Source organism: Patiria miniata, unplaced genomic scaffold (genome assembly GCF_015706575.1).
Source record: "Patiria miniata isolate m_02_andy unplaced genomic scaffold, ASM1570657v1 HiC_scaffold_18, whole genome shotgun sequence".
In the NCBI taxonomy this organism is placed as follows: domain Eukaryota; kingdom Metazoa; phylum Echinodermata; class Asteroidea; order Valvatida; family Asterinidae; genus Patiria; species Patiria miniata.
In genome coordinates this window covers 11,471,696-11,497,488 of record NW_024037056.1, presented here as the reverse complement: position 1 = coordinate 11,497,488, position 25,793 = coordinate 11,471,696, and the positions used below count along the sequence as shown (strand labels likewise).

Sequence of the window (25,793 nt, the reverse complement as noted above, 5' to 3'; positions counted from 1 at the left end):
AACTTGCTGACTGAATTGTGAATGTGTTACCTATTCGGTAGTACATGTTTATCAGAACTAAATGGGAAAATCTTTAAAAATTAAATATCATAATCACAACTGAATTTGGAATCGCCCCTCTTAAATTTAAATTGATTATTTTTATGGGGATCTTCTCTGAAAAACATGGGGAAGTTCTTCCAATTTTTAGGATGTTTTATTTGTGAAAAAATCATGCTTAATGGAACAGCTTTGTTGGGTTTTTTTCAACTTGTTCATGGGCAGTTAATGAAAAGCATAAACTTTTGTTTTTGAATATAATAAATCTTGTCTAATGTCAGAATGAATTTTGTCGTCCTTTGATTTCCTTTATTTGATTGTTAACCAACTTTTTAAAATCATGGTTTTTCATTTCATCTAAAATAGCCCTGAAGTGAAAATTTAAGTACCTTTTTTTATTCAAAGTAAGTGGAGAATGTTGTGACGTTTTCAAACCGCGCCCTCAAATCCACTTTGACTCTGGGTTAATATCTAGGTCCCTAATTACTTTTAAAAAAATAGTGGACCGACTCTAAACATTGCCTAGTATACAAGGAATTGGTATGTGAACATCGCCTCATATTGAGCCGAATCCCCGAAGTTTGGGCTGAAATTCACGCTCTTGAAGCCTCAGTTGCAAAAAAAACCTTGGTTTCAAAACCTCCACAAAGGAAACCCTTTTCCTGTGCTAGAGGGCGCCATTCATGATTAGAAAACAACAAAAATGGCTGAAGTCAATGAGGACTGGGCAACGAATCTTTCCACTTACCGGGCCCAACTTCAACAGGTGAATTGCCAATTTTTTATTATGTATTTACACATTAGGTACAGAAGATATGAAGATTGTTGGCAGGTTAATATTATGCGTGTAACTAAATGATTTTCTTCGATAATGATTATTTTTGGAAAGAACGTACTAATCCTGACGCCACTGAAGTGACTGATTCACCACCACGCCACTTCAATTCAAGTCTTCACTCAGCATGCTCAGCGGTTGTGTACAAAGTCTATGGAGAGTCAAAAACGTTTTCCTAACAAAATTGGAAATATTTCTCAGTCCCAGAGACAGAGTCATGTCTTATCAACATTTTGGAAAGAATGTTGCAACCTGACACCGCTTTTTTCTTCCGAAGTGGCTATCGTTACGGCACTCGTTGTTTAGTGCCCTCTACGATATTTTTTTGATACGCACGCAGGTATATAATTATTTGTTTCCACTCGTTTTATCGAGCAGTGCGCCAGCTCAGCCGATGGAGGGTAGGATTTTGCACCGCGAGGTTGCGGGTTCGAATCTCGGTTTTGCACTCGAATTTTTTTCCTTTTCTAACCTGAGGCTTTGGAGGATTTTTTTTAAAAGGGAAATAAAGTCCGAATTTCATAAAGTTCAAATTCACTTTTTTCGTTCTAATTTTATATTTTCTTGTCATGTTTTTTTATAAAAGTTGCCAGGTTGCAGTCTACCGTAACGATAGAAAATGGGAAATGCGTTACGGCTGCCGTAACAATAGCCACTGCGTTTTTCTTCATATATCATCTCAATGAAGGTCGGTAATTGCAAAAATGATGATAAGACATGAATCTGGGACTGAGAAACATTTCCAATTTTGTTAGGAAATACTTTTAAAAAGTCTTGCCTCTCCATAGACTTTGTACACAACTACTGAAGTAGCGTCAGGTTGCAACATTCTTTCCAGATGTAACGGCGACCCAAAGAGGCCAACCGTCAGTTGGGGGGATTAACTAATTAATCAAAAATACATGGATGTTGATCACAAAATAACCGACAAAGGGACAAGTAGGATGGAACGCCGTATTATCGCGGTACTTATCACGTTTCTCGTTCGGAATAGAGATTGCCCACTAACCTTCCAGAATTGTCCTGTCTTATGTGTAGTATAACTCTTCCTTTTTAAATTAATATAACAAAATCTGACGGGTGGTGTGGTTTATTCCGTGTACGATGCCTGTGAAAATAGACATGCGCGGCGTGTGCGAACGGAGGTGGACTCCCTATTATCGCGGTATGCGGGAAGTGGTTTTTATAATGATCCCAACTTTTTTGTTCATAGTTTATGTTTGACCAAAACACCCCCTGAATAAAGTCTGATATTTTCCCTGTAACGTTCAAGTTGATTAAAGACAAAATGTCTGCAGGATGATTTCTTAAGACCCTGCCCTTCCCCCGAAAGGAGAACACAAATCCCTGAGGCAAGTCTACTGATCGGCGATTGAGGGCGCCATTCACTTTACACTGTGTGCCGTTTATTTTCGCTAACGCGCGGTGCTTATTTTGATCCCGTAAAAGTTGTTACGATTTCGCGCTGCAAATATCGTCGTTCGACTTCATTTTACATTTGCAGCTGAAGAATGGGAACCAGACAATGGAACTTTCATGGACAGAGCGCAATTAAAGATTTCTGTTAAAATATAAACGGTACCTTTTAGCAGACACGGTGAGGGAAAATTTTGCAAGTTTTGGAAAACGTTAATATTTATTAAAATCGTTAAAAGTCCCGAAAGACACAACATTTTTTAATCGTCCTTTTTATACAACTTGGTAGAAAATCCTTGATGACTGGTGAACTGGATAAAAATCGCCACTTGAAGGAGTTTTGACTCTGTAAAAAGAGAAATTTCCCATGCCGCGATAATAGGGATGCCGCGATAATAGGGAGTCCGACTATATATATGCAATATCAGAAAATAGAAATAATGAAAATTTAATTAGCGCTTCTTCGCTTACAAAATAATTAACCAGGGGAGAGCATGTAAATATGAATGATAGAATTTAAATGACTAGTTACTGACAGAGTAGAGTTCAGATTGGCACCACTACGATGCAACACCGTAGTCTACAACTAGGCCATGTAAAAACTACTGGGTGCAAGGGGGGATAATATTGGAACATACTCACAAGACTATGCAGACCACTGAACCCTTTGGTGTAATGGTGGTGGTGGTGATGCAAATTAAAGAACACAGCGTCTTGCACAAAAACGAAGGCCAAATTAAACTAGGCTTCCACCTTCAGCCATACATGTATAGGAACTTAGAAAATAAGGAACTAAAATGCACACCACCATCCACCACCATGCCCCAGTCGCAAGTCCACGCCCTATTGGGCTTTCAAAGGGGTTTTATAGTGCTGGGTAAAAATATGCATAAGAATTTCAAGATTAGGCATACTAATGCAGTGTGTCTTTCGTACTGGGAGATACTTGCATAAACACTAAGTGCAGAGGTATGGGAGCCAAGGAACTTATATCCCAGTATTGTGAGAGTAAACAATAAAGACTACCACGAGAGCTCCATCTGTGGTTTGACTGCAACCCAAATACTATTCTATTGTGGTTAAAGTAGGTTAAGACTTAAGTTGAACAAAGTAAGCTCTGAAATAGTTTTGTGGCATTAATCTGACTTGAGAACAGATGTAATACATGACTGCTATGGATTACTGTGGCCAAGCGCTCTCTATTTAGTTTAAAGGTGCAATTGGGACCATAATAAAATCAAATTTTGTTAGAATATATGAAGAAAAAAAGTAGTGTCAGGTTGTAACATTCTTTCCTTTTGCTCAACATATTCATTTCAGGTGGAAGCAGCCTTAACAAACGACTCCGAGAATGAAGAACTCCTCAAGCTCAAGGCAGATTTACAGGTAATTTTCCCTAAACAATTCAACACCCTGTCCTCTTTCTATGAGATAGGTCCTACCTGTTTGTTCCTAATGTTTGTTACCTTAACTTAACTAGTTTGGTATAAATTTCAAATAAATTAATTCTCCTGCTGCTTTAAAGGTCACACAGTTGGTCAAAATTTCCTTCCTCTCCCCTGGGCATACTCTTAACAAACCAATGGGTCACTCGGCCAAGACCCAAGTAATAACAAGGCTCAGAATGCACATTTTTGTTCTCTTATTTGCAGGATGTCATAGAACTCACACAAGATCTAATCCAGGCAGGCCCTGGATCCAAGGGCGAGACAGTAGAGGCCGAGTCAGAGACAGCAGAAACTACCGTAGCATCATGGGATGTAGGAGATCCCTGCCAGGCAATATACAGCCAAGATGGACTGTAAGTATCCGGCAGGACAGTAGTATCGAATCACTCACAAAATCACAAGTCATCACAAGAAAATCACAAGTGAATCATAAGTCCATCACAAGTCAATCACAATCAATCACAAGTCTAAAATGAGTCTATCACAAGTACATGACAAGGCAATCACGTCATCACAATCAATCACAAATCAATCACAAGTCATACACAAGTCAAACACAAGTCAATCACATGTTCACCCCAAGTCCATCACAAGTCAATTGCATGTCCATCACAAGTCCATCACAAGTCAATCACGTCATCAAAATCAATCACAAGTCCATCACAAGTCATCACAAGTCGACAAGTCATCACAAGTCCATCACAAGTACATCACAAGTACATCACAAGTCAATCACATGCCATCACAATAAAAATCACAAATCCATTACAAGAGGTATATCACAAGTCCATCACAAGTTGTCCAAAGTCCATAACAAGTCCATCACAAGTTAATCACAAGTCAATCACACGTCCATCACAAATTCACACGTCTCATCACAAGTCAAGCACACGTCCATCACAAGTTAATCATAAGTAGTCACAATTCAATCACATGTCATCAAAATCAATCACAAATCCATCACAAGAGGTCAGTCACAAGTAATCAAAGGTCAATAACAAGCCCATCACAAGTTAATCACAAGTCCATCACAAATCAAGTCAGTCACAGGTCAATCATAAGTCCATCACAAGTACATCACAAGTCAATAACATGTCATCACAATCAATCACAAGTCCATCACAAGAGGTCAGTCACAAGTAATCAAAAGTCAATAACAAGCCCATTACAAGTTAATCACAAGTCCATCACAAATCATCGTAGATCTGCAGTCAAGTTGCAAGCTGTTCAAATTAACTATGACAAAGATATTCCTTTGTCATTGTCCATCTCCTATTACTCGTAACCTGATTATAAATGATTTTTTCCCCAGGTATTACGAAGGCACAATAGACGAAGTTCATGCGGACGGTACCGTGACAGTCACGTTTGACGGGTACGAAAACACAGAAATTGTACAGGTGAGTTGGCCGTCCCTGATTTGTGCCATTCGATCTGGTATGAAATTAACAGGGATTTGTAGAAACAAGACCATGTACATGTACCAGGCAAGCCCAGAATTGGCGTTACTGGGTAATCCTACCTGATAGCACTGCCCGACTCATAAGTGACAGTGATTCAGTCGGTCAGTTAGTCAGCGAGATGTGTGAAATAAATAAAAAACAGTGGAGAAGTGAGGACTAAAAGAAGATCGTAATTTGTATTCCTGTGGTTGAGTTTTGTCCAGTTTTGTAATATTGACTGTAAGATTATTTTATTATTGAATCAACTGTTAAATGTTTGCGTCTTTTTTTCCCCTGACAGATATCTAAGTTAAAACCCAGCGAGCAGGCCAGAGGAAGCAAACGGACGGGTGATGAGGCTGACCTCAACAGTAAACCATTGTCAAAGTAAGTCAGTCAGGGGAGATGAGATTAAACTCTAAAAAAAACCCGACATTTTATAATAATAATAATGATATAGTTATGTGGTGGTTATATACAGTGGACTCTTGTTAATACAAAAGCTGTTAAGACAAATTCTGGTTAAGTAAACAAAGCCTTGGTCCTGACACTGCTTTATGTGCACAATGAATGGGACCAGCACTCCTCTTAAGGGTGCAGACCAGTAAATCGGTCCGAAATTGCCTACGCCGGCCAAATCACGATTTGCATGCCCTCAAAATCTTCAGTATTTGAGCATGCTGTGGGCCATGAACTTGAGGGTTTGTAAAAAATATGGGTGGAAGCCGTGCACAGGACTGGGAGCTTGCAGTTCTGTGTAATTTGGATGTAATTTGGACCCTAAAAGCGCTCTATTTTGCGATGGAGTGTAGGCATCGTTTTTCAAAATGGCGATGGGCTTCAGGACTATTTTCAGGGGTGATCATCTTCGGATGGAAATTTCTCCTAAAAGTCATCAGTTGACCCCCCGAAAATTGAAAAGAAAATGAAAGATGATGAAATAAGCTTTAATTTGATGTGTGTCTCGAACACCTTGGAGAGTTGTGAGTATTTTTCCCGAATTTCTGAAGTAGGAGCATTTACCATTGGGGTCTATGGAAGTTTATTTACTGGTCTGCAACCTTAGGCTCGCTCAATGACGGCCATCTCTGTAGGAGAACTGCAACTGCGTATTTTACACAACCAATCATGCATTGCGCAGTTTGGAAAATGTTCTGAGCATGTGCACTTGTGCTCGAAATGTGTTCGAAATACGACGTAGCCGATGCACGTTATGGAAGTTGATGCTCTAAATGCTGATGCACGTAGAAGGTCTGTAGGAAATGACGTCATTTGAACGAGACAATACAAAACTTGATATAACAAATATTTGGGCTGAGGTTGGCTGTTGATTTGTGATTTTGTTTGCAATCTTTACAGGAAAGAGCTTTTAGCAAAACAGAGAGAGTACAAGAAGCGGAAGACGCAGAAGAAAATGGACCGACTCAAACAGATGGAACAGAAACACGAGGAGCAGAAAAACAGCTGGCTCAACTTCAGCAGTAAGGTGAGTGAGCCCCCGAGAGGCCAAACCATGCCAGTTAGTCTGGAGTTTGTTGCCATTCTTCAAACCATGATTTCAGTTTGGTATCATATCTGGTTCACAGCCGAATTTTCTCTAAGCACGTAAAATTTATTAAGAAATAAGATAAGCATAGAAAATATTAGCTTAACAAAAACAGGTTACCTGCTAAAATCTCATTCAATGTATATTACTTGTGACCGGTCCAAGGTTAATTTTTGCCCATCTCATAAATTTGCTAAGCGAAGTTCTGCTGATGCTAGTGCCAAGTTAAATTTGTCACAAGTGAAATTGTCAGTCTTTGATTTTCCAATTTGTTTCCGATTTTCTAGAATATTAAAACATTCCTGATTAACATATTTACAAAACAGAAGACTTTATCTTGTCTTAACATTTTCCATTTAGGCTATCAAGAGCAAGAAAGGAATGACAAAGAAGAGCATCTTCGCGTCTCCCGAGAGCACGTCGGGTAAAGTCGGCGTCGGAACGTGCGGCGTAGGGGGCGCCCCAATGACGAAATTCGACCGGCCGAAACACAACGTAGTCAGAAAATAGCACTTGGAGCACCGTAGTTGAAATGTCTCTTCTTATCAAGAGGCATTTGATAAAACTTTTCCTCATTATCAGAGGATGACTTTAGTTTGCCTCCCTCTGAAAGGGCGGAGCAAGAATTTTTTTTTGGGGGGGGGTGACTCGAGACTCTGGGGCCAGTGCACGACCAGAAATTGTGTAAATTATTATTTTGCACAGCTGTGTTGCTCATATTGAGGAGACACATGAAGACGTTATCCCCTTTTAATCTGCCCTCCCCCCTCCCTCCTCATTAGCCCCGCCCACTTAACCAATCTCAGGCTAATATGAGGTTGATCAGGCCATTTTTGAAACAGCGGCTTCGATATCAGCTTTTGGCTTCAAGCCCCGGGTTATTTCAGGCCACCGATTTTAGTGAGTCTATCAGATCTAAACATGAAAATGAAAGCCGATAATTTAAAGACCAAGTTTAAAGTCGTTTCGTTCAGTTTGAGGAGTAAAAGCTTGCAAAAATGTTTTTACAAAAGAAGTGTGCAAGTTAGGTGTATATTTATTTTGTAATTAATGTTTTCCTAGTCTTTTCATTATTCCAAATGGTGGGATTGTTCATAGGTTCTGGTCCTATTATGTCAAAATATCACGTGACCCTCCGGTTTCCCCCTGGTCGGCCACTATTACAGTACACAAGGTGGTTAGCAGCCGTGTCCTGCATTGTAAACTAGAGAGAAGGGCTTATTTTCATTTAAAATAACCGCAAGTTTTTTATCAAATGGCGTTATGGTCACTACCTGTGCCTTGTGCAGTTGTCATCGTCGTAAATCAATATTAGGTTTTGCCCTTCACCGACGTATAAACACTGTATAGTCAGTGCATTACCTCCCAAGTGAAAGTTGGAAAAAACACTCGGGTGGGACTCGAACCCACGACCTGCTGCTTTCTAGTCAAGACGTCTCACCACTCCACCACCAAGCTTGCGTGATCAGTTGGCTGGTTCAAATCTGATGTACATGTAGCAGCGGGTACCGCAATTAAACTATTATGAATTTGTTTCGGGGTGATGTAAATCAATATTAGGTTTTGCCCTTCACCGAAGCATAAACACTGTATACTCACTGTGTTACCTCCCGAGTGAAAGTTGGACAATTGTCACCATCGTGCAGACCCAGCACTGGGTGTTGGCTCCACGCTTTTCTCAGAGTTTTTGCCATCCACCACAGCTTTGAAGCCTTGCCTACTACTTTGTAGTGCAGTGCCCTATACAATCTTTGCCCACTACAGTGGTGATGCTGACTTTCTGGTACCCTGAGGTAGGATGGGTTGAGAGAGCCCCATATCATTGAGGGTAATAGGAAACCAGACTTGGCGTATCCCTTTTTCAATTGTTTTTGCATTAAAAAGTATGGCTATGGGCCTTATTCATGAGTTGGCCATTTTTGTCAAGTTCCCTGAACGTATGTCATTAAGTGTTAACTGTTCAATGGGATGGCGCCAGACTATTTATGCAGGCACAATACAGCCTTATTTTTTTATCTGGTTTTAAACATTAGGGAATTTTCAATTTCAAATTTGAAATTTTCATTAAAGCAGACTGGAATTAATTAGGAACCAACTTGCTTTCATTTCTCTTCGCAAGTTCCAAAAGTAAGATTTTACCTCACTTTCAATTCAATATGGCCGACTTGTGGCCCATACCACACTTTGTAAAAACATTACCTTGTATTAGTGCCAAGAAATTTTTTTTTTCGTTATGAATATAATCTGGGCCCAACAATTTAAATGAATTCTTTAGCAGAGTTTAAAATCAAGACAAGATAACCTCCTGTATAGTCTCTTTTAAGTAAAAGTAACGTACGTTTTATTGTTTGTTAAAGTGTTAAAAGTCGAAATGCAAATAAAACCATATTGTCTTATTTTAATTAGTTTCCCTTTTATTGACCATGATTATTTTACAGTTTAGTGTCGTCATTAGCAACTATTAATAAAGATTTTGAAAAATACATTTTTAAATTTGATTTTGCATTGGGTTTCACTGGTAATTATGGGAATGTAGTGTTGGTCGTGTTTTTTTTCGGGGGGGGGGGGGTTGTCACAAAAAAATCTAAAATGATGAAAAATATTAAACATGTTTGTGTTTTGAAATTGTTTCTACAAAAGATCATCTTCACAAACAACCATATTCCCTCAAAGAAATTTACGCATGAACGAAAATCAATATCCGATTGTAATCCACTATTGAAAGACTAAATTAATTTTTGAATACTTCAAGTCTGAATTCTAAGATCATTTCCATATTCTTTTTTTTTTAAACATGCCTTTGAAATCTCAAACACTTCTGAAATGTCACATGATTGGACAATAAATAAACCTCAATCAAGAGATCTCTTGACAAAATGTCTTTTCTCCTGGCCCGTTTGGATTTGGAAATATTAACAAAATTTATCATGTTTTTTCATTGCGAGATGTTTTTCAAACAAATTTCTTGATTATGAAGATAAACATAAATATAAGTTTACAGCCAAAATGAAAAAAATTATACATCTTTGAGATTTATCAAAATAATCTATTACAAATGATATTCACAATACAAAATGACATCAAATTTTAACACTTTTAAATTGTAAAACCACAATGCTGTAGAGTTGTTAATGAACCAGGAACACAGTTGAAGAGCAGAGATTAAATTTAGGTCGGAGGTTCGATTCCCTTTAAACTTAAAAATCAGATAAATGTGATAAACATACTGCCCCACTTTCAAAGTCCTGCTCCCAGATTTTCATGCAATTATTTCGTGTTAAAAATTTTAAGGCTATGGATGACAAACAACATTCAACCACCCTGGGATTAGAAGAGCAGACAAAGTAGGACTCATGCGATTGGATGTCATTATTAAAGAGTCCATTCTGATTGGTCACTGGCAGTCATAGCTTTGGCTCTTCCTATCCCAGGAGGCATATTCAATTATGGATTAGTATTAATTGTTTTTCACCCAGTTTACTTATGCCTTTTAAAATGCATTTGTTTTTTCTTTAACTTATATAAGATATATGGTTTATATTTCAAAAGTCCAAACCAAGTTATTAAAAATGTTAATTTGGGGGGTGGGGGGGGGGGGGAGTAAGCAGATGATTTTTTTTGTCATAAAATTGACCAGTTTGTTTGCCATCCAACTCCTTCATACACTGAAAATATCACTAAGAATTATACATAATAAGTTGTAAATTCTGTGGATTTTGCTCCACATTTCATGCACTCCTAATAATGGAAATATTGTATATTAAAAAAACAAAATAGTCATCTTAATCTTTAGTATAATTGACAAGGATATTTTTACAAATCGTCAAAGAACTCCACAACATTTAACATTGACAAAATGCAAAGCGGAAGCAAAATTTAAGCACCATGTAGAAAGTCCGCATTCCCAGTGATTTGCGTATACAAGTATTAACAACATAGTGCAAGTGCCCAAAGCCATGCACAAAGTGAAGCCATCGTGAGTCACATTTTGGGCCTCCCAATATGGCTGCCAAAATATGCAGTGCATACAGCTTGTCCCACAAAGAACTTAACAGTCGAAAACCAATTTAATAAAGGTGTACTGCATGTGAGTTTTGGTATATTTTTAAATTACCTCTTAAACCAATCTACCATACAAATTTTATTTCATTCAAATCGATGCATTGGAAAGAAACGCAATGCTTCATCGAACTCAGGGGTTGAAAATCGTCTTGGGCCACTTTCCTTGAAAATGAGAAAGCGCAGTTAGAGAAACACACAAAGGATGGGTCAAAAGTGTTAGTGCAGCTTATTACGTTACCATTTGCACAAAGAGTTTTTTTTGGAAGACCAGGAGATATAAATAAACAAAGTGGCCCAAGTTTTCCAAGTCCTTATTGTGATTGCTGTATCTTTTGAACAAAACATCCTAATGAAACCAACTAAAAAGCATTTGCAAAACCAGATATTCTACTCGGCAATACATTAGACACGATTTTGAATACAACCCCCACTTTTCTGAAATCATGCCCGATTTGACTGTTTTTCTTTTTGTGGGACAATCTGTACAATACAGCAACAGCAAGCTATTTTTCTTAACTTATTAAGAGTGAATGGGAATTTACATTATGGCATGCAAAACATGACGCACACGTAACAAAATTTGAATTTCATTCACTTGCTTGATACATTCATGCAAAACAAATATTTACATGATTCATGTACATGTGCTTACCAAAATAAAACATTACTTGTATATTACTTTAATTCTTCAGTCCATAGAATTGCATTTACATATTTTAGTTATTTTTTTTGTTTATATCATACATGCCTTGGCTATTTTTGGAGAATGACTCCCATTTTACAAATAATGTGATTTTTTGTTTGTTTTTTTTACAAACAAAAAAATGGAAATTATGGATATTTCATAAAACAAAATTCACTATGCAAACTAACTTTGCCCATAAAGCTACACCTTCAACAGCTAAATCTGGCTTGTTTTTCTAAAGAATCTAGTTTGTTCAACTGTTTGTGTACTAACACCTGTAAAAACACACACCCAAGTCAATTACAATATAGAGAGATAAAAAAAGACAGTGTGTTTCTACAAAGTTGCTGTAGTTTTTGCCAATTTTCCTTTCAATCGTAAACAAGGATCTTTTCATTTTAATAACAGATGCCTTTTGAAAGTTTGAAGCTTTTGATTTTTGTCCTACCGGTCGGGTACAACACATTTAAAAGTTAAAAACAACTAACTTACGCTAGGTGAATAATTATATCGCAGTAAAATACCACAGATTTCAGGATACTAGAGGCATGCTGTATGCAAACTCATACATGTATGAAAGACCGTGCATACATAACACATTTATGTAAATCATCTAATTTGCATAGCTTTTGGGAGGAGCGCCACATGCAGGGGTTTTGTAACTTTGGCACAGTGACTTTCAGCATGAAATCTTTACAGTCCTGCATTTTGTGTCTCCTCTGTGGGAAGTGGGAGGGGCTAGGGGTGATTGCCACCAGATAATGGGAGGGGCTTAAGGAGGGGCTTGGCAAAGGGGGCGGGGCCATCACTTTAACAAAGTGCCTTCATATCAAAACAGTTTAAAATCCTGCATTTTGTGAGTGCCTCTGAGGGAAGTGGGCGGGGCTAATGGTGATTGGTACATGATAGTGGAGGGCTTAAGGAGGGGCTTAGCAAAGGGGGTGTGGCAACAACTTTGAAATATGACCTTCAGTAAAAACTGCTTACATTCCTGCATTTTGTGAGTGCCTCTGTGGGAAGTGGGAGGGGCTAGGGGTGATTGCCACCAGATAATGGGAAGGGCTTAAGGAGGGGCTTGGTAAAGGGGGCGGGGCCATCACTTTAACAAAGTGCCTTCATATCAAACAAGTTTAAAATCCTGCATTTTGTGAGTGCCTCTGAGGGAAGTGGGCGGGGCTAATAGTGACTGGTACCTGATAGTGGAGGGGCTTAAGGAGGGGCTTAGCAAAGGGGGTGTGGCTACAACTTTGACAAATGACCTTCAGTAAAAATTGCTTACATTCCTGCATGATGTGAGTGCCTCTGTGGGAAGTGGGTGGGGCTAAGGGTGATTGGTACCTGATGGTGGGTGGGGATAATGGAGGCACCTGAAGGGGGGAGGGCGGTGGGAGGAGCTTAAGGAGGGCGTGGCAAAGGAGGCGTGGCCGTCAGCAACATGACCCTTTGCCTTCATTTCCTCCTTCCTGGGTTGGATCTAACGTCAACTTGTCAGCGTCACCATCTCTGTCATCGTGGCTGATTGATTTGTCGTTTGCTAGGATCTGAGATTGATCAGAAAACACAAACCAGAAAATGTCAAAGTAGGCTACTATGACGGTATTTTAGTTGGCTGGCATGGAATTCCTCATTTGTACAATTGAGTCCTGCAATACTAAATAGGCTATGATGAATAATTCAAGAGATTTGGCCATAGAGAGGCAGAATATAGCCAGTTCTTTACCTATCACTTCCTGAATAATTTTAAATTTTACATGTGTCTAGATCTATCTAAAGCACTACCCTAGCAGTGGCGGATCCAGGATTGTCTAAAGGAAGGTGGCGGAGTGTAGAAGTCCAGTATTTATATAATTATGTATTTATTTTATTTTATCCTTTTTTTGGGGGGGGGGGCGTGGGAGGCCTTGAAATCAATGAATAAAAAGACCAAGGCCTGAAGCGATGAAATACGATTTACGATATTGAGTGATGACGTTATTCAGGGAACTGAAGGACATTCAGGAATTTGTTTAAATCTGTTACATAAACGCTTTTTTTTTTTTAGAGGGCTGGCCGGTTGGCCACCCCCACTATCCCCCCTCGAATCCGCTCTTGCCTAGAGCATGCATGAAGTGACCTTTTTCAATTGATTCGGGGCTCTAAAATTTGGGAGTGTTAAAGGGAATATACATCATTGGCTTTTGCTGTAATTTTCAGAAATGAACTATTTCAGGGGTTAGTATAATAGATCAAATATTGTTACACTGACATGTTTGAAGTTTTGTGTTCGAAAATGCTGGAAAAACCAAGAAAAACAAAACTGTTCAAGAAGTCTGGTTCCCTGACTCCTCTAAATATAAAATGGATCAATTTACAGATGCCGGAAAATTGTAAGGGTAAGGATACCAGTCTAGCTGGCTTGCACCCACGAACGAACATGTAACCAATAGCAAACACAATTTGGACTGAATTAATGGTTAATTTGGAGCAGTAGTTGAAAAATAGTTAGGTTTTTCCAACGGTGGTCGGCCGACCACCGCTGGAAAGTTTTACAAAAATATCATTTTCTTGAAAATGACTTCACACCAGGTGCCATAACTTTACAGGATGCTTTAGACTGTCATTTACCAACATCCTATTAAGGTATTTCGTAAAAGGAAAAAAAAAGGACTTTAGATGGAAATAAGTCCTACCGAGGTGACAAGGAATCTGGCACTCTCGTCGATGTTGATGTTCTCTTTGGCCGAGGTCTCGTACCAACCGATGAAGCCTTTGTCTTTGCAGTACTCGTCCATCTGGGCACTGTTGTTGACTAACCCTTCCTTGGCTTGGTCACACTGTAGGTCAAAGGTGAGAGTTCAAAGGACGGCGGTCAGGTCAAAGTTCAGGGGTCAGAAAAAAATACATTGTAAAAACCGTGATGTACTGTTCATGCACGTGGCCCTTCATGTGATGTCTTGAGAAGCTCTTCTATTCCCAAAAACTTTCCCGAAACTTTGAAATTACTGCTACTTCATCCTAAACCGAACATCAAAAGTCTGAATAGGCAGACGTGGACATCCATGAATGTATATTGACTCATCTAGCTTCCAGACGCATTTTCTTGAAACTCAATAATAATAATAACGGCAATTTATAACGCACCGGTATCCGCCATAAATGACGCTCATGGTGCAATACAAAAATTAGATCAAATCAGAAATAACAAAACAATTAAATTTAACTAAACAAGAATATTCTGAGTGGTCTGAAACAAATAGGTCTTCAGGGCCACTTTAAATTCAGAAAGCGATGAGATATTGCGAATGGCGAGGGGTAGTTTGTTCCAAAGATGAGGACCTGTGTGAGAAAATGATCGATCACCCCAAGATTTGTGAGTGCGAGGGACAACCAGCAAAGAAGCATCAGAAGATCTCAATCGCCTGGATGGATTGTATGGAGTTAATAGGTCTATGTTGTATTCAGGAGCTGAATCATGCGGGCAATGAAAAACAAGCAGTAGCAGTTTGTGCTGTTACTGCTTGTTTGTAATGAAAACGGAGTCTGGAGTGCTCAATGGTAACACATACATGTGGCAACCGGTGAAAATTTGTGTGCAAATGAATGGATGTTTTCACCGGCTGATGTAATCCCTCCCATGCCTATTAAAGAGAGCACGGCTCTGGCTCACACTTGGACTAATGTACCGTACCTTACTTGGAGAAGTACTTTTAGTGAGTAACCCATTAGAAATATTGTCTGCTTATTCGAAGTTGTTGTCTTACCTTATTGGCTAGTAGCACTACTGGTATATTGTTGCCGTTGGCGAGCTGCACTTTGCTGTCAAGGTCGTGTTTCCATTTCGCGACGGCCTCGAACGTCGAGACTCTCGTCACGTCAAAGACGATGAACGCGCCGACCGCCTCCTTGTAATACACCCGCGTCATGTTGCCGAATCTTTCCTGACCTGTCCAGAGGTCAAAGGTGAAAGGTTAAAGATTGGGCCAAGTAAAATAACAAACCAGTTTCTCATCCCCGCCAACTTTCTTTTTTTAATGGTTTTATTGTTAACCACTTTGCGCCGGGTTTAGTTTTGCCGAAAATTTCGATTTCGCAAAAGCCAAAATTTTCCAGCCAACTTCAGATACAGCCAAACGCCACAAACACTGATTAGCAAGAGTTATTTCAACAGTATTTGTATGATATTTCTTGCCAAAACCTCATGTTTCAATACTCCGGGATGGGCACTGGAGTGCACATTGTACGATAATAAGCCCTGCACAACATCCAATTCAAGATCAATACACAGTCCGCCTCCTCAGATTTCAAAGACTTTGGGTGTACATGTATGTGTACAAAAGGCACGAGGGATTAGCGTGTTTAGACGTCACCCGGAGGCGAGTCGAGGCTATCTTGACGTCTTAACCTGTCAGCCGTGCCCATGTATAAAAACAGCCAGTGCGTGTTATCACGTCCTCCGACGCGACCTGGTTAATTATATATTTGCAAATATTTTGCCTTTTTATTTGTTTCCAAACTATTTTTTTTCTTTCTTGGCCTTGTGCAGTCTTCTCTGGTGAGAATATACATGCTTTACGATAGAGGACAGACACATATAGGAGAACAAAAGATCCTTTCAGTCCGCGAGCAATGCAGGGTCTTTTGTTGAAAAAACTCCTCGATCATACAGTTATGTGCTTAGTCTATGGGAGAGTGTTATATTACAGGGATAAAGGAAAACACAAAGCATTGTCCTCGGGCGTACAGAAATTCACAACTGCGTGCTTGTTGTTGTGTAAGTTACAATTGGGCTGTGATAGAACTTACCAGCAATATCCCATAACTGCAGACGTATGAGCGTGTCTGCATCCCAGTTGATGACTTTCAGAGCAAAATCAACACCAATCTACAAAGGCACTAGGGTCAAGGAAAAGGGGTCTGGAAAAGTCAGCTCACAAATGTTAAATACAAACATTGAGCTGGATGTTATATGTATTGCACAGAAACATTCAAGGGTTTCTACTTAAATAAATCTCATTTAAGTACTGGTATTATTACCATTTGGGAAAGACATTGTTGCACACGTGACCATTTCATGTTATTTTCTATGCTGGAAAAAAAAATCTAAGCAAAGTTTGTTAAATTACTGGGTGTAATGGCTTTACATGTACATATATGTCATGGTATTAAATATGACCTGTGTGAATCTTGTAAGTTGTAAGCTTCTGGAATACAGCCAAATTGCAGTTACCGTATCGTATCTTTTATTCCTGGGTGCTTAAAAAAAAATAATGCAAGGAAACTCAACCCAAGTCTGCCCAGCCCAGCCAAGCCCAACTAAAAAAGAATTCAGTACGTTTACTGTATACAATGTATGGCCTTTCAAAAAATTACTTTTAAAAAGCCCTTAAAGGGAATGTACATCATTGGCTTTTGCTGTTATTTTTAAAATGAAGTATTTGAGGGGTTAGTATAATAGATCAAATATTGTTACACTGACATGTTTGAAGTTTTGTGTTCGAAAATGCTGGAAAAGCCAAGAAACACAAAAACGTTCAAGTAGTCTGGTTCCCTGACTCCACTAAAGATGAAATGGATCAATTTATAGATGCCGGAAAATTGTTAGGTCAGGGAACCAGTCTAGCTGGCCTGCACCCGTTAATGAACATGTAACCAATAGCAAACACAATTTTGACTGAACAAAATGGTAAATTTGGAGCAGTAGTTGAAAAATAGTTAGGTTTTTCCAACGGTGGTCGGCCGACCACCGTTAAAAATACAATTTTCTTGAAAATGACTTCACACCAAGTGCCATAATTTTACAGGATGCTTTAGACTGTCATTTACCAACATCCTAGTGAGGTATTTCGTAAAAACTTGGTTGTTTTATTTGTCGATGTTTGCAAATGTTGTATATTCCCTTTAAATTCATTGTTGTACACAAAGTGTGACCTACATTTCTGTTTAGTTTAGAGTTTTATTTGATGTGTTCAAACAGCACGTTCTGTATTCAAATTGCCCATGTTTAACATGTGCATGTACCGGTATGTATATATTAGCAAGAGACACCATTTGCTGTATACGTGTGAATTACAGCCGGTGCCAATAACATGTAAATTAGTGTCCTGAATTAAAAACTTATTTCAATAACTTTTTACAGAACCTTGTTTTTAGGTGGTTGTACATGTTCAACTTCAAACTTTTGTGCAAACAAAAGCTGTCTTCTTTGTTTTATTGATTGCATAAAAAAATTGCATTCAGTTGCTTTGTTTATCCCAAAGTTACAAAACAGTCACATCTTGTTGTGAACATGTACATGTACATGAATATTAAAACAACACTGAACATTGTTTTTAACCAAGATTGAGCCTTTGTGATTTACCATGGGCCTTCTGGAATTTACAACAAGGTTCTTTCAGCCTTGACAGGTCATTTTAACAGCTGACAGATCCATTACACAAAGTCTGGGGGTGTTTATGGCCGCTCAATTACCCAATAATCAGGTGTTGATAAACAGTGTCTGGATCACAAGTGACTGGCAGGCCCTCAGTCTAGAGTTTGCTCCAAGGTCCTGACCTCACAACCTCAAGCTTTTCAACCCTGCTGAATTCAGTATCAACATTGCATGTGGGGGGGGGGGGGGGAGAGAGAAATTTGAGACAGATTTTGTTGATGAGAAATGAAAAATGGAAAACATTTTCTCTAATTTTTGGATGCTGTTGAACACATGTACATGTACATGTACTGGTGTAAAGTCAGGGTGCCAAGACAAAAACAGAAGAGTTTCGAGATATTTTATTCAAATGAATTTTGCTACACTTTCCAATTGTGCACTACATTGTCATGTGAAAAAAAAAACATTTGGAGATTAATAACAAAAAAGTGAACTAGAACACACTTGTACTAATTGCAGAATGTAAAAATGCTTTCCAATATATCTTTAATTAAACCTTCACTATATAACAAAATTCAAAATTTTTAAGCAATGTTTTCAAGGGAGAAATTTGAAGCATTTATGGGAGTTGTTAATTACAAATCTAAAACAGAAAACGAAAAAAAAAAAAAACACACAAAAAAACCCCCAGTTTATCATCCCATTTTCTGCTTAGCAAATTTGCGTGCTAAGCAGAAATCTGCAGGGTACCAGTCACTGGTCACAAGCAATATTGGAATTTCGGCTGGTAACCTGTTTTTGAATCAAACTAGGTTTTGCCCTTCACCGATGTTAAAACACTGTATATTCAGTGTGCTACCTCCAGTTGGAAAAAATCACTTGGGTGGGACTGGAACCCACGACCTCCTGCCCTCCAGTGCAGATGTCTTACCAATCGACCACCAAGCTAACAGGATTGGTTGGCCGGGTTCGAATCTGATGTACATAGCAGCGGGTACGGCATAAACTTACCTGTTTTTGCTAAGCAATTAGTTTCCGTGCTAAGCAAATTTCGGCGATAAGGAGCTCCAAGCTAAATGTCAACAATATTACAAACAGTATGCCATTGAGTTATTATTACATAAATAATGAATTAAAAAAAACATATTGAGAATTTCGAAAGCGTCCTGGCAGCAAAAATTTCTTTTGAGTTTGAGAATTTTTTTTGGTAAAAGGATACGGTCGCCCTGTAGTGTTGTGAGAAGAATTGGTGTACGTATCTCTTGATGACGCTGGTCTTACCCACGCCAAGGTCCCCTATGACCAAGACCTTGTATAGGTGTTCCCGCTTCTCTCCTGTTGCCGACTGGTGGGCGGGGCAAAAGTGGTTTGGTTGGGGGGGGGGGAGAGAATGAAAAGAGAAATTCATAAACGAAATCAAATATCCATCAGGGTGTATTATAACACCTCACGCAGATTCTGTATTTTGATTTGCCGAAAGCTACCGGTAGTCACGTGGCATTCACTATTTTACGGGAAAAATACATGTATTACAGTCGGATCTCGTTAGTACAAACTCTGTTAATACAAAATTCTGGTTATAACAAACACAAAGCCTTAGTCCCGACTGTGCATAAAAGTTTATGTGCACAATGAATGGGACTTATGTTCCTCTTAATACAAAATTCTGATATAACAAACAATTTGACTAGGTCCGAACGAGTTTGTATTAACGAGACTCGACTGTAGTATGCTCAATGCATCATGTCGGGAGGTAAGTTTTACTACACCACTCGAAGCAGTAAATGTTTGTTTGCTATTGTCTTTCAGCAACTTTAAATCCTTGAGCCTGATTGGTCGATCTATGGAAACAATGGCCAGATATTAGATCTCATCTTTCAAAACTACAACAATTGCTAAATTTCACGATAATAAAAACATTGAATACATTTATTACTGAAGAACTTTGTTTACTTGTTAAGTTCCTGTATGCGTGGGTAACTTTTAAACTCATAGTGTTTACAGTGTACATACTTGTGTATAATTTACGTGTCAATAAAAACGTCTCTCAGTGTACACACTGTACTGCCCAGAAAAAGTGCACATGGTCCTGCCATTGTGTTTCCAAGCTTCTGAACTGAGGCCCATCAGATAATTTGCAAGTACCCGGAAACTTGCCAGATATCTACATGTACATTGTACATGTGTATGTGATAAAAGTGCGTTAAGTTCATGCACTGTAGTATACCCTCTATAATCACATTGAACCTGGCCCTTGTTTCTAGCACAACACGAACAAGTCACAAGTCTTGTGCCCAATTCATGAATGTGATTCTTATTGGTTTAGTTCTGCTTTTCGGTGCCGAACGTGGGGCTCAGTGTAATTTCCAAAATTCAAACAAAATTTCATTTGAAGAACAAGCTGAATCTTTAACAAATTAATTTTCACAACATCTGTTGTTTTTTTAGATTTTAGATGTTAGATTTTGAGGACTGCTGTTTCCTTGAAAAAAATTTAAAAACATCAAATGCAAATGATATTAATTTAACCTAACCTTCCCAAATCCTCCAAAATTTTCTTTGCAAAATGCAGCATTTTGCAGTGAGCGAGGCTCCATGGCAAAAATGTGCACATGGCTGATTTTGGAGGATGCACTGTGTCAAGGTCTTTGGGCCAGACCTTCTGTTGTTATTTAAATGCTCAGCTGGGCATAAATTTAGGCCTAAATTATACTTGAAATCCTCTGCACTGCTCCAGGATGTCACTGGCTCAGCCTCAACATATTGACAGTGATTGCCAGAGGATTTTGCAGGATTGAGGCAGTGGTCACCCCTCCAAGGACCACATTCAAGAACTAACAGAGGATTTTGGAGGATTGAGGCTGTATGTTATTTTTACATGGAGGCAGTTGGAGGATTTTGCAGGATTGAGGTTACATCCTGGCAAAAATGCCTAGGGAGTTAGGGTTGACGATTGACCTTGAAATATGTATTTACTTTCCATTAGTTACAATTTCCTTGTACAGAAACATGTATGCATGGGAATGCATCTTGACATTTTATCTATAGGCTACTCTGTTGAAACCACTTTAAAAGAACTGAAAGTAAAAACAAATTTAAAAATTGCGTTCTCGTGCACTTCAACCAATACCAGTTTTTGCTAACATTTAATGTTGATCTTGTTATGTTATTTTCTTTCTTTTTTTGGATTTCTGTAACCTTCTAAAAAGTTTGTTTTGAGGAGGAATACAACCTAAGAGGTATAGGCAACGGAATGGTCTCAAACACATATACTGCACTCAACAATTTAAGAGGACGAATACAAAAAATGGACACACATATTACAAAATATCTTTTTTGGCATGTGGAGATAAAAAACTACGAACTTTATAACCTTTTACCTGGAAGGAAGTGAGGTGAGCAATTTATAACATTTAGCTTGAAATATTATCGTTACTTGATGGGATGTGTGCTTTTTGAAGATAAAAATCCCTGAACTTTGCACTGGGGGTAATGACGGACTAAAGGTCAGCGTTGGATCGAGTCAGATTACATCCACACAGATAATACAATTCAAGCCAAAAAATGAAGAAAAAAAAAATGCTACTGGACTTTATTTGAAATGCTATGCACATCATTGTAGGCCTATACAGTGTATTCAAGCCATGGTGGGAAAAACTCTTCAAATTTTCTTTTGTTGAAAAAAATATACAAAAACAAATTCCAAAACTTATTAGATTTCATTTTAATTGTAGCTTGCACAGAGCCCTCCTGAAGCATGAAACTTGATTTTTTTTTAAAGCAGTTTTTTTGGACTTACAATTTACAAAACATGTAAATGTATAGTGACTTCTTCAGCTGTATTGATCATAGCAGAGTCCCAACTGCACGGATGAATAAAATGTGTCAAGAGGTGAAATGTCTTTCATCTATCCATAATTTCAACCTCTTTGTAGAATTGTACACTACATTCAGGGGCCTACAGTCTATTTGCTTGATTCAGGTACCCCTTTTGACAATGTACATGTACAATCTAGCCGGTTTTATTTAGGCCCTATTTTTGTGAAAATAGAGAGGAAAAAAAGGAATGCACGTCTTGTTTATCGAACTGGATTTTTGGCAAATTTGCCCACGGCAATATACAATTATTGTATACAAAATATTTGCGTGTGTCAACAATTCTTAGGCACACGGTGAACTGTTGTGCACACTGCAAAGGGCTTGTAGTTGTACACACAATGATATTACACAACACTGAATGTGTATAACTTGTCTCTATTATTGTAAACTGTTGAATATCACTGGTAGGACATGTATGCAGATTGCAGGAAAGGTCACTTAAGGTCATACATGTACATGTACATGTAGTTTGGCAAACCTACATGTACATGTACATGTACAATGTACATCCTGTAGTTTGTACAGCCTTTGATACTCAGAATATAAACAGAAAAGTTTAGGAAGTTCCGAGTGCATTGAAGTATCCTGTCCTTTTATCTAACAAGACGATAACACAATGTCTGGAAACCCAACTTTCAAAACCACTGGTACATGTACATTGATTGTTGCTGTCATTTTGTGAGATTCAAGCTTCTGTTGGTCTCAGCAAATGTCAGTGCGAACTGCGAAGCCAATTCGTTAGAGTATCGGTGAATGTCACAAAGTGACAATGGAACTTCAGTTGTGAAATTCGATTCGCTTTCGTGTGAATTAAAGTCTCAACCGGCCCTGTAACATCACATGGCAAAGCCCGGCTTTAGAAAATTGACTTCAGTTTAATCTCAATACACAATCTGCTATCAAGTTCATAGAGCTAAGCATAGAAGTGTGCCAAGCAAAGCTTAGCAAAACAGGTTACCAACCGAAATTGTCAGTGTACATTACATTTGACTGGTTCCCTGCTGATTATTGCTTAGCACATAAAATTGGCTGAACATGATTTTCTGCCTTGTACACAAACCAGGGCCCTAATTAACAAATTTTCAACAAAAAAGGGTAGGGTAGATTTGACAATTTTATTGATACTTTGAAAATTTACCGAAAAATAAACTGGCCTCAATTTAAATGAGTGTTTTTAACCATTTTAACCACCCTGTCCAACCCACAGAGGAAACTGCATTTGTATGAAAAAGCACCTTCAATTTCAATTGGAAGGCAATATGCCCATACAAGTTTTGTATGGCTCTCACAGATGTGGGGAATTCTTCATGTAGGGGATTTTCCACTTTCTGTTGTGTAACTTAGCGGCTTTTATGCCCTGCACTATACAACACACCCCCATGACTATGTGATCATAATTTCCCCTTTGTTGAAGGTTGGGTCGGGGTTGGGCACGTGACACATTAGCCATGTTAGTATTGGCTTGGTTTCACTTCCTTACAAAAGTGTTTAGCATTCTGAACACTTTTTATTTGTAATCTAAACAAATACTTGCGCAATGGTTCGAAATGTAATTTTTGGCAAAATAAACATGATAAAGGAAAAGTTTGGTTTAAACACGAAATTTGGACAACACTCACTTCTGAAGTACTAAAGTTCATTCCACGTGTGATGAATCATCAACTATACGTTTTATACATTAACATGAACTGTATAGTGACTTTTCTTTAGTGCCCAGTCACTCATACTAGAACATCAGCATTTAATTGGCCAGCGCTGTTAGTGGGCGTGGCTTAAGTCTACTAGTTTATTGCTTATCTACTAAGCAATAAATCTCACTTCTTCGCCTGGTGGGACCAAAGAAGTCAAAGAAGTCTCCTGTCTCTGTTTTGTTGTCTAATTGTCACTAAATAGGGTGTACAAAACTGTAAGGGTGCATACCTGCAAATAAACTCCCATAGACACTAGTGCTAAATGCCCGTACTTCAAAATTCTTTTAAAAATACTCAAAACTCTCACAGGTATTCAAGCTGCACAGAAAAATGATGATCAATGTGTCGTCTTTCATTTTCTTTTCAATTTATGGTGGGTTGACCATTGACTTTTCGAGATATTTTCACGCAAAGAAGACGACCCCTATTTTCCCCAAAGCGGAAAAGTAGCCATCTTGAAAAACGATCCCTCCACAACATGGCAAAATAGCGCCACTTTCGAGCCCAATAGCATCCAAAATGCTCAGAATTGGAAGCCCCAAGTCCGGGCCAGAGGTTCACTACCATATCTCTTCAATTCCCCAATTTTACGGCGCTCAGAACTCTCTAATATAGAATATTTTGAGGGTATAACTTTTATTCATGAGCTTGGCGGATCGATTTACCGGTGTGTACCCGTAAGTCTCCCCCACTTAGCCACTTGAGCCACTGGTCAGCCACACACAGCCACCGGTCAGCCACCCAGAGCCACCGGTCAACCACCCAAACCACACAGGCTAATCCACCCAAAACCACAGGTTAATCCACCCAATCCCCTAAATCCCAAACACTAGTTGAGTTAGTGCTTTCCCCTGGTGGAGCAGATTTGGGAGTGCTGTTCGTCACTTGGTGCTGTGGCCTCCAACCGCAGGCGCTTCAACTCCATTGGGACTGGGCCAGAGAGGCAAGGGACCTACTAGGAGACGCACGTTACACACGGATCGGAAAAAAAAGCAAGTGGTCTTTCAGCAAAATGAAAACAATTCGGAAAGAATGTTGCAACCTGACGCTGCTTTTTTCTTCATATATCATCTCAATGAAGGTCAGTCGTTGCAAAAATGATAAGACACGAATCTGGGACTGAGAAACATTTCCAATTCGGAAAGATTTCCATATACGAATTCACTCAACACCCTGTGTACAAACCCTATGAGATTGGACTGAAAAATTTCAAGTGTTTTCTAAGAAAATGCTTGTATTTTCTCACTGCTCAAATTGACTTTGATGACATGAAATTGCTATCTGGGGACTTGTTAGTCAGTACAGAGGAAAATTAGTGAACTTCGTATGTGGAAATCTTTTCTCCAATTTTGTTGGGAAACACTTAGAAAATTTTCTTGACTCTCCATAGACTTTGTACACAACCGCCGAAGTAGCGTCAGGCAGCAACACTCTTTCCAACAATTCTCATAGTCATTCATAGGGATGCATGTAAACTGTACATGTAGCTCCCTTTATTGGGAAAGACCTCTAAATTCCATCTCTACACTACAATTCAGAGCTAGAAAATAAATAGGACCAGTCACTAGTCAGTCAACAAGTTAAGCATGCAGCCATTTATAACTGATTCAAAAATGAAATCAAACTCATAGGCCTAATTCATATGAGAATATAATAAATGTAAAAGAAAAAAATATTGGCAGAGAAAATGTAAAACTTTGTACACACTCAATCATGATGATCTGTCATTAATTCCAACTTTTACTGTACAATTTACAAATGTTTTGACATTTGTAGGTCCACGCCCCCTCATGCTGTAGCTAGCCACGCCCACCCTAGTGTGTATTTTAAACTTTAAGTTTAACTTAAGAAGTACATGTATGCCCAGTCTAGTCCAACCCAACTTGGGTTGGACCATAGCCAAAACCACTGACACGTAAAATCAGAAAGAGCATAGCGTTCATACAGTACATGTGCAGTGCGTTTACTCACCATGCTTTGAAATGAAGTCCAGCACCCGTACGAACAATCGTCTGCTGCTGTCGTGCTGACCTGTGGAATCCCCGACCTGTGCTGAGTGGTCAACGCTGACTGCTGAAAATTTTCACTTGAAAACTTCGCCGGCTTTAATCTTCACGTTTTAACAGATATGAAAGTGAAATTCCGTAAAAGTCTGCCTGCAAACAGTAATATCTACCGAGTATTAATTGATAGTAGGCCGGCACAAATTCTGAGTGTCCGCATAGCGGAATTAATTGGACTGAAATTAATCCTTTTCGGTTCCAAAGAGTCTCAAAAGTTTGCAAAAAGTATAGTACACACTGCAGGCAGGATTTGCGTACCGTACCTGTATATCCCGTACCTGCATGTACATTCCCGCATGCACAAACGGTATCATGTGATTTTCATTTAACTTGGCTGG

General features: G+C 38.8%; 2 protein-coding genes across 2 annotated transcripts; one reads left to right on the top strand and one right to left on the bottom strand.

Annotated features, from left to right (window-relative positions):
- The first annotated feature begins 692 nt into the window (after positions 1–692).
- LOC119724602 (survival of motor neuron-related-splicing factor 30-like) lies at positions 693–8,055 on the top strand. Its single transcript, XM_038195714.1, has 7 exons — positions 693–805; positions 3,611–3,676; positions 3,943–4,091; positions 5,051–5,138; positions 5,482–5,567; positions 6,540–6,666; positions 7,087–8,055. The coding sequence occupies exons 1-7, from the start codon at positions 743–745 to the stop codon at positions 7,234–7,236; spliced, it is 729 nt and encodes a 242-aa protein (XP_038051642.1). The 5' UTR covers positions 693–742; the 3' UTR covers positions 7,237–8,055.
- Positions 8,056–9,054: 999 nt separating this feature from the next.
- On the bottom strand, positions 9,055–25,782 carry LOC119724600 (ras-related protein Rab-32-like). The gene is made up of 6 exons (XM_038195712.1): positions 25,364–25,782; positions 19,042–19,167; positions 16,256–16,334; positions 15,214–15,395; positions 14,143–14,286; positions 9,055–13,014 (listed from the first exon to the last, which is right to left on the bottom strand). Exons 1-6 carry the CDS (start codon positions 25,364–25,366, stop codon positions 12,901–12,903), a joined length of 648 nt encoding a protein of 215 aa, XP_038051640.1. The 5' UTR covers positions 25,367–25,782; the 3' UTR covers positions 9,055–12,900.
- Positions 25,783–25,793: the final 11 nt, after the last annotated feature.

Coding starts and splice junctions, on each gene's coding strand:
- LOC119724600 (XM_038195712.1), bottom strand. Junction 15,396..16,255: donor GCAGTTATGGGATATTGCTG/GTAAGTTCTATC, acceptor ACCTCTGGACAG/GTCAGGAAAGATTCGGCAAC. Junction 13,015..14,142: donor CCAGATTCCTTGTCACCTCG/GTAGGACTTATT, acceptor GATCAATCTCAG/ATCCTAGCAAACGACAAATC.
- LOC119724602 (XM_038195714.1), top strand. CDS start 743: ATGGCTGAAGTCAATGAGGACTGGGCAACGAATCTTTCCACTTACCGG. Junction 3,677..3,942: donor AGCTCAAGGCAGATTTACAG/GTAATTTTCCCT, acceptor TCTTATTTGCAG/GATGTCATAGAACTCACACA. Junction 6,667..7,086: donor GGCTCAACTTCAGCAGTAAG/GTGAGTGAGCCC, acceptor TTTTCCATTTAG/GCTATCAAGAGCAAGAAAGG.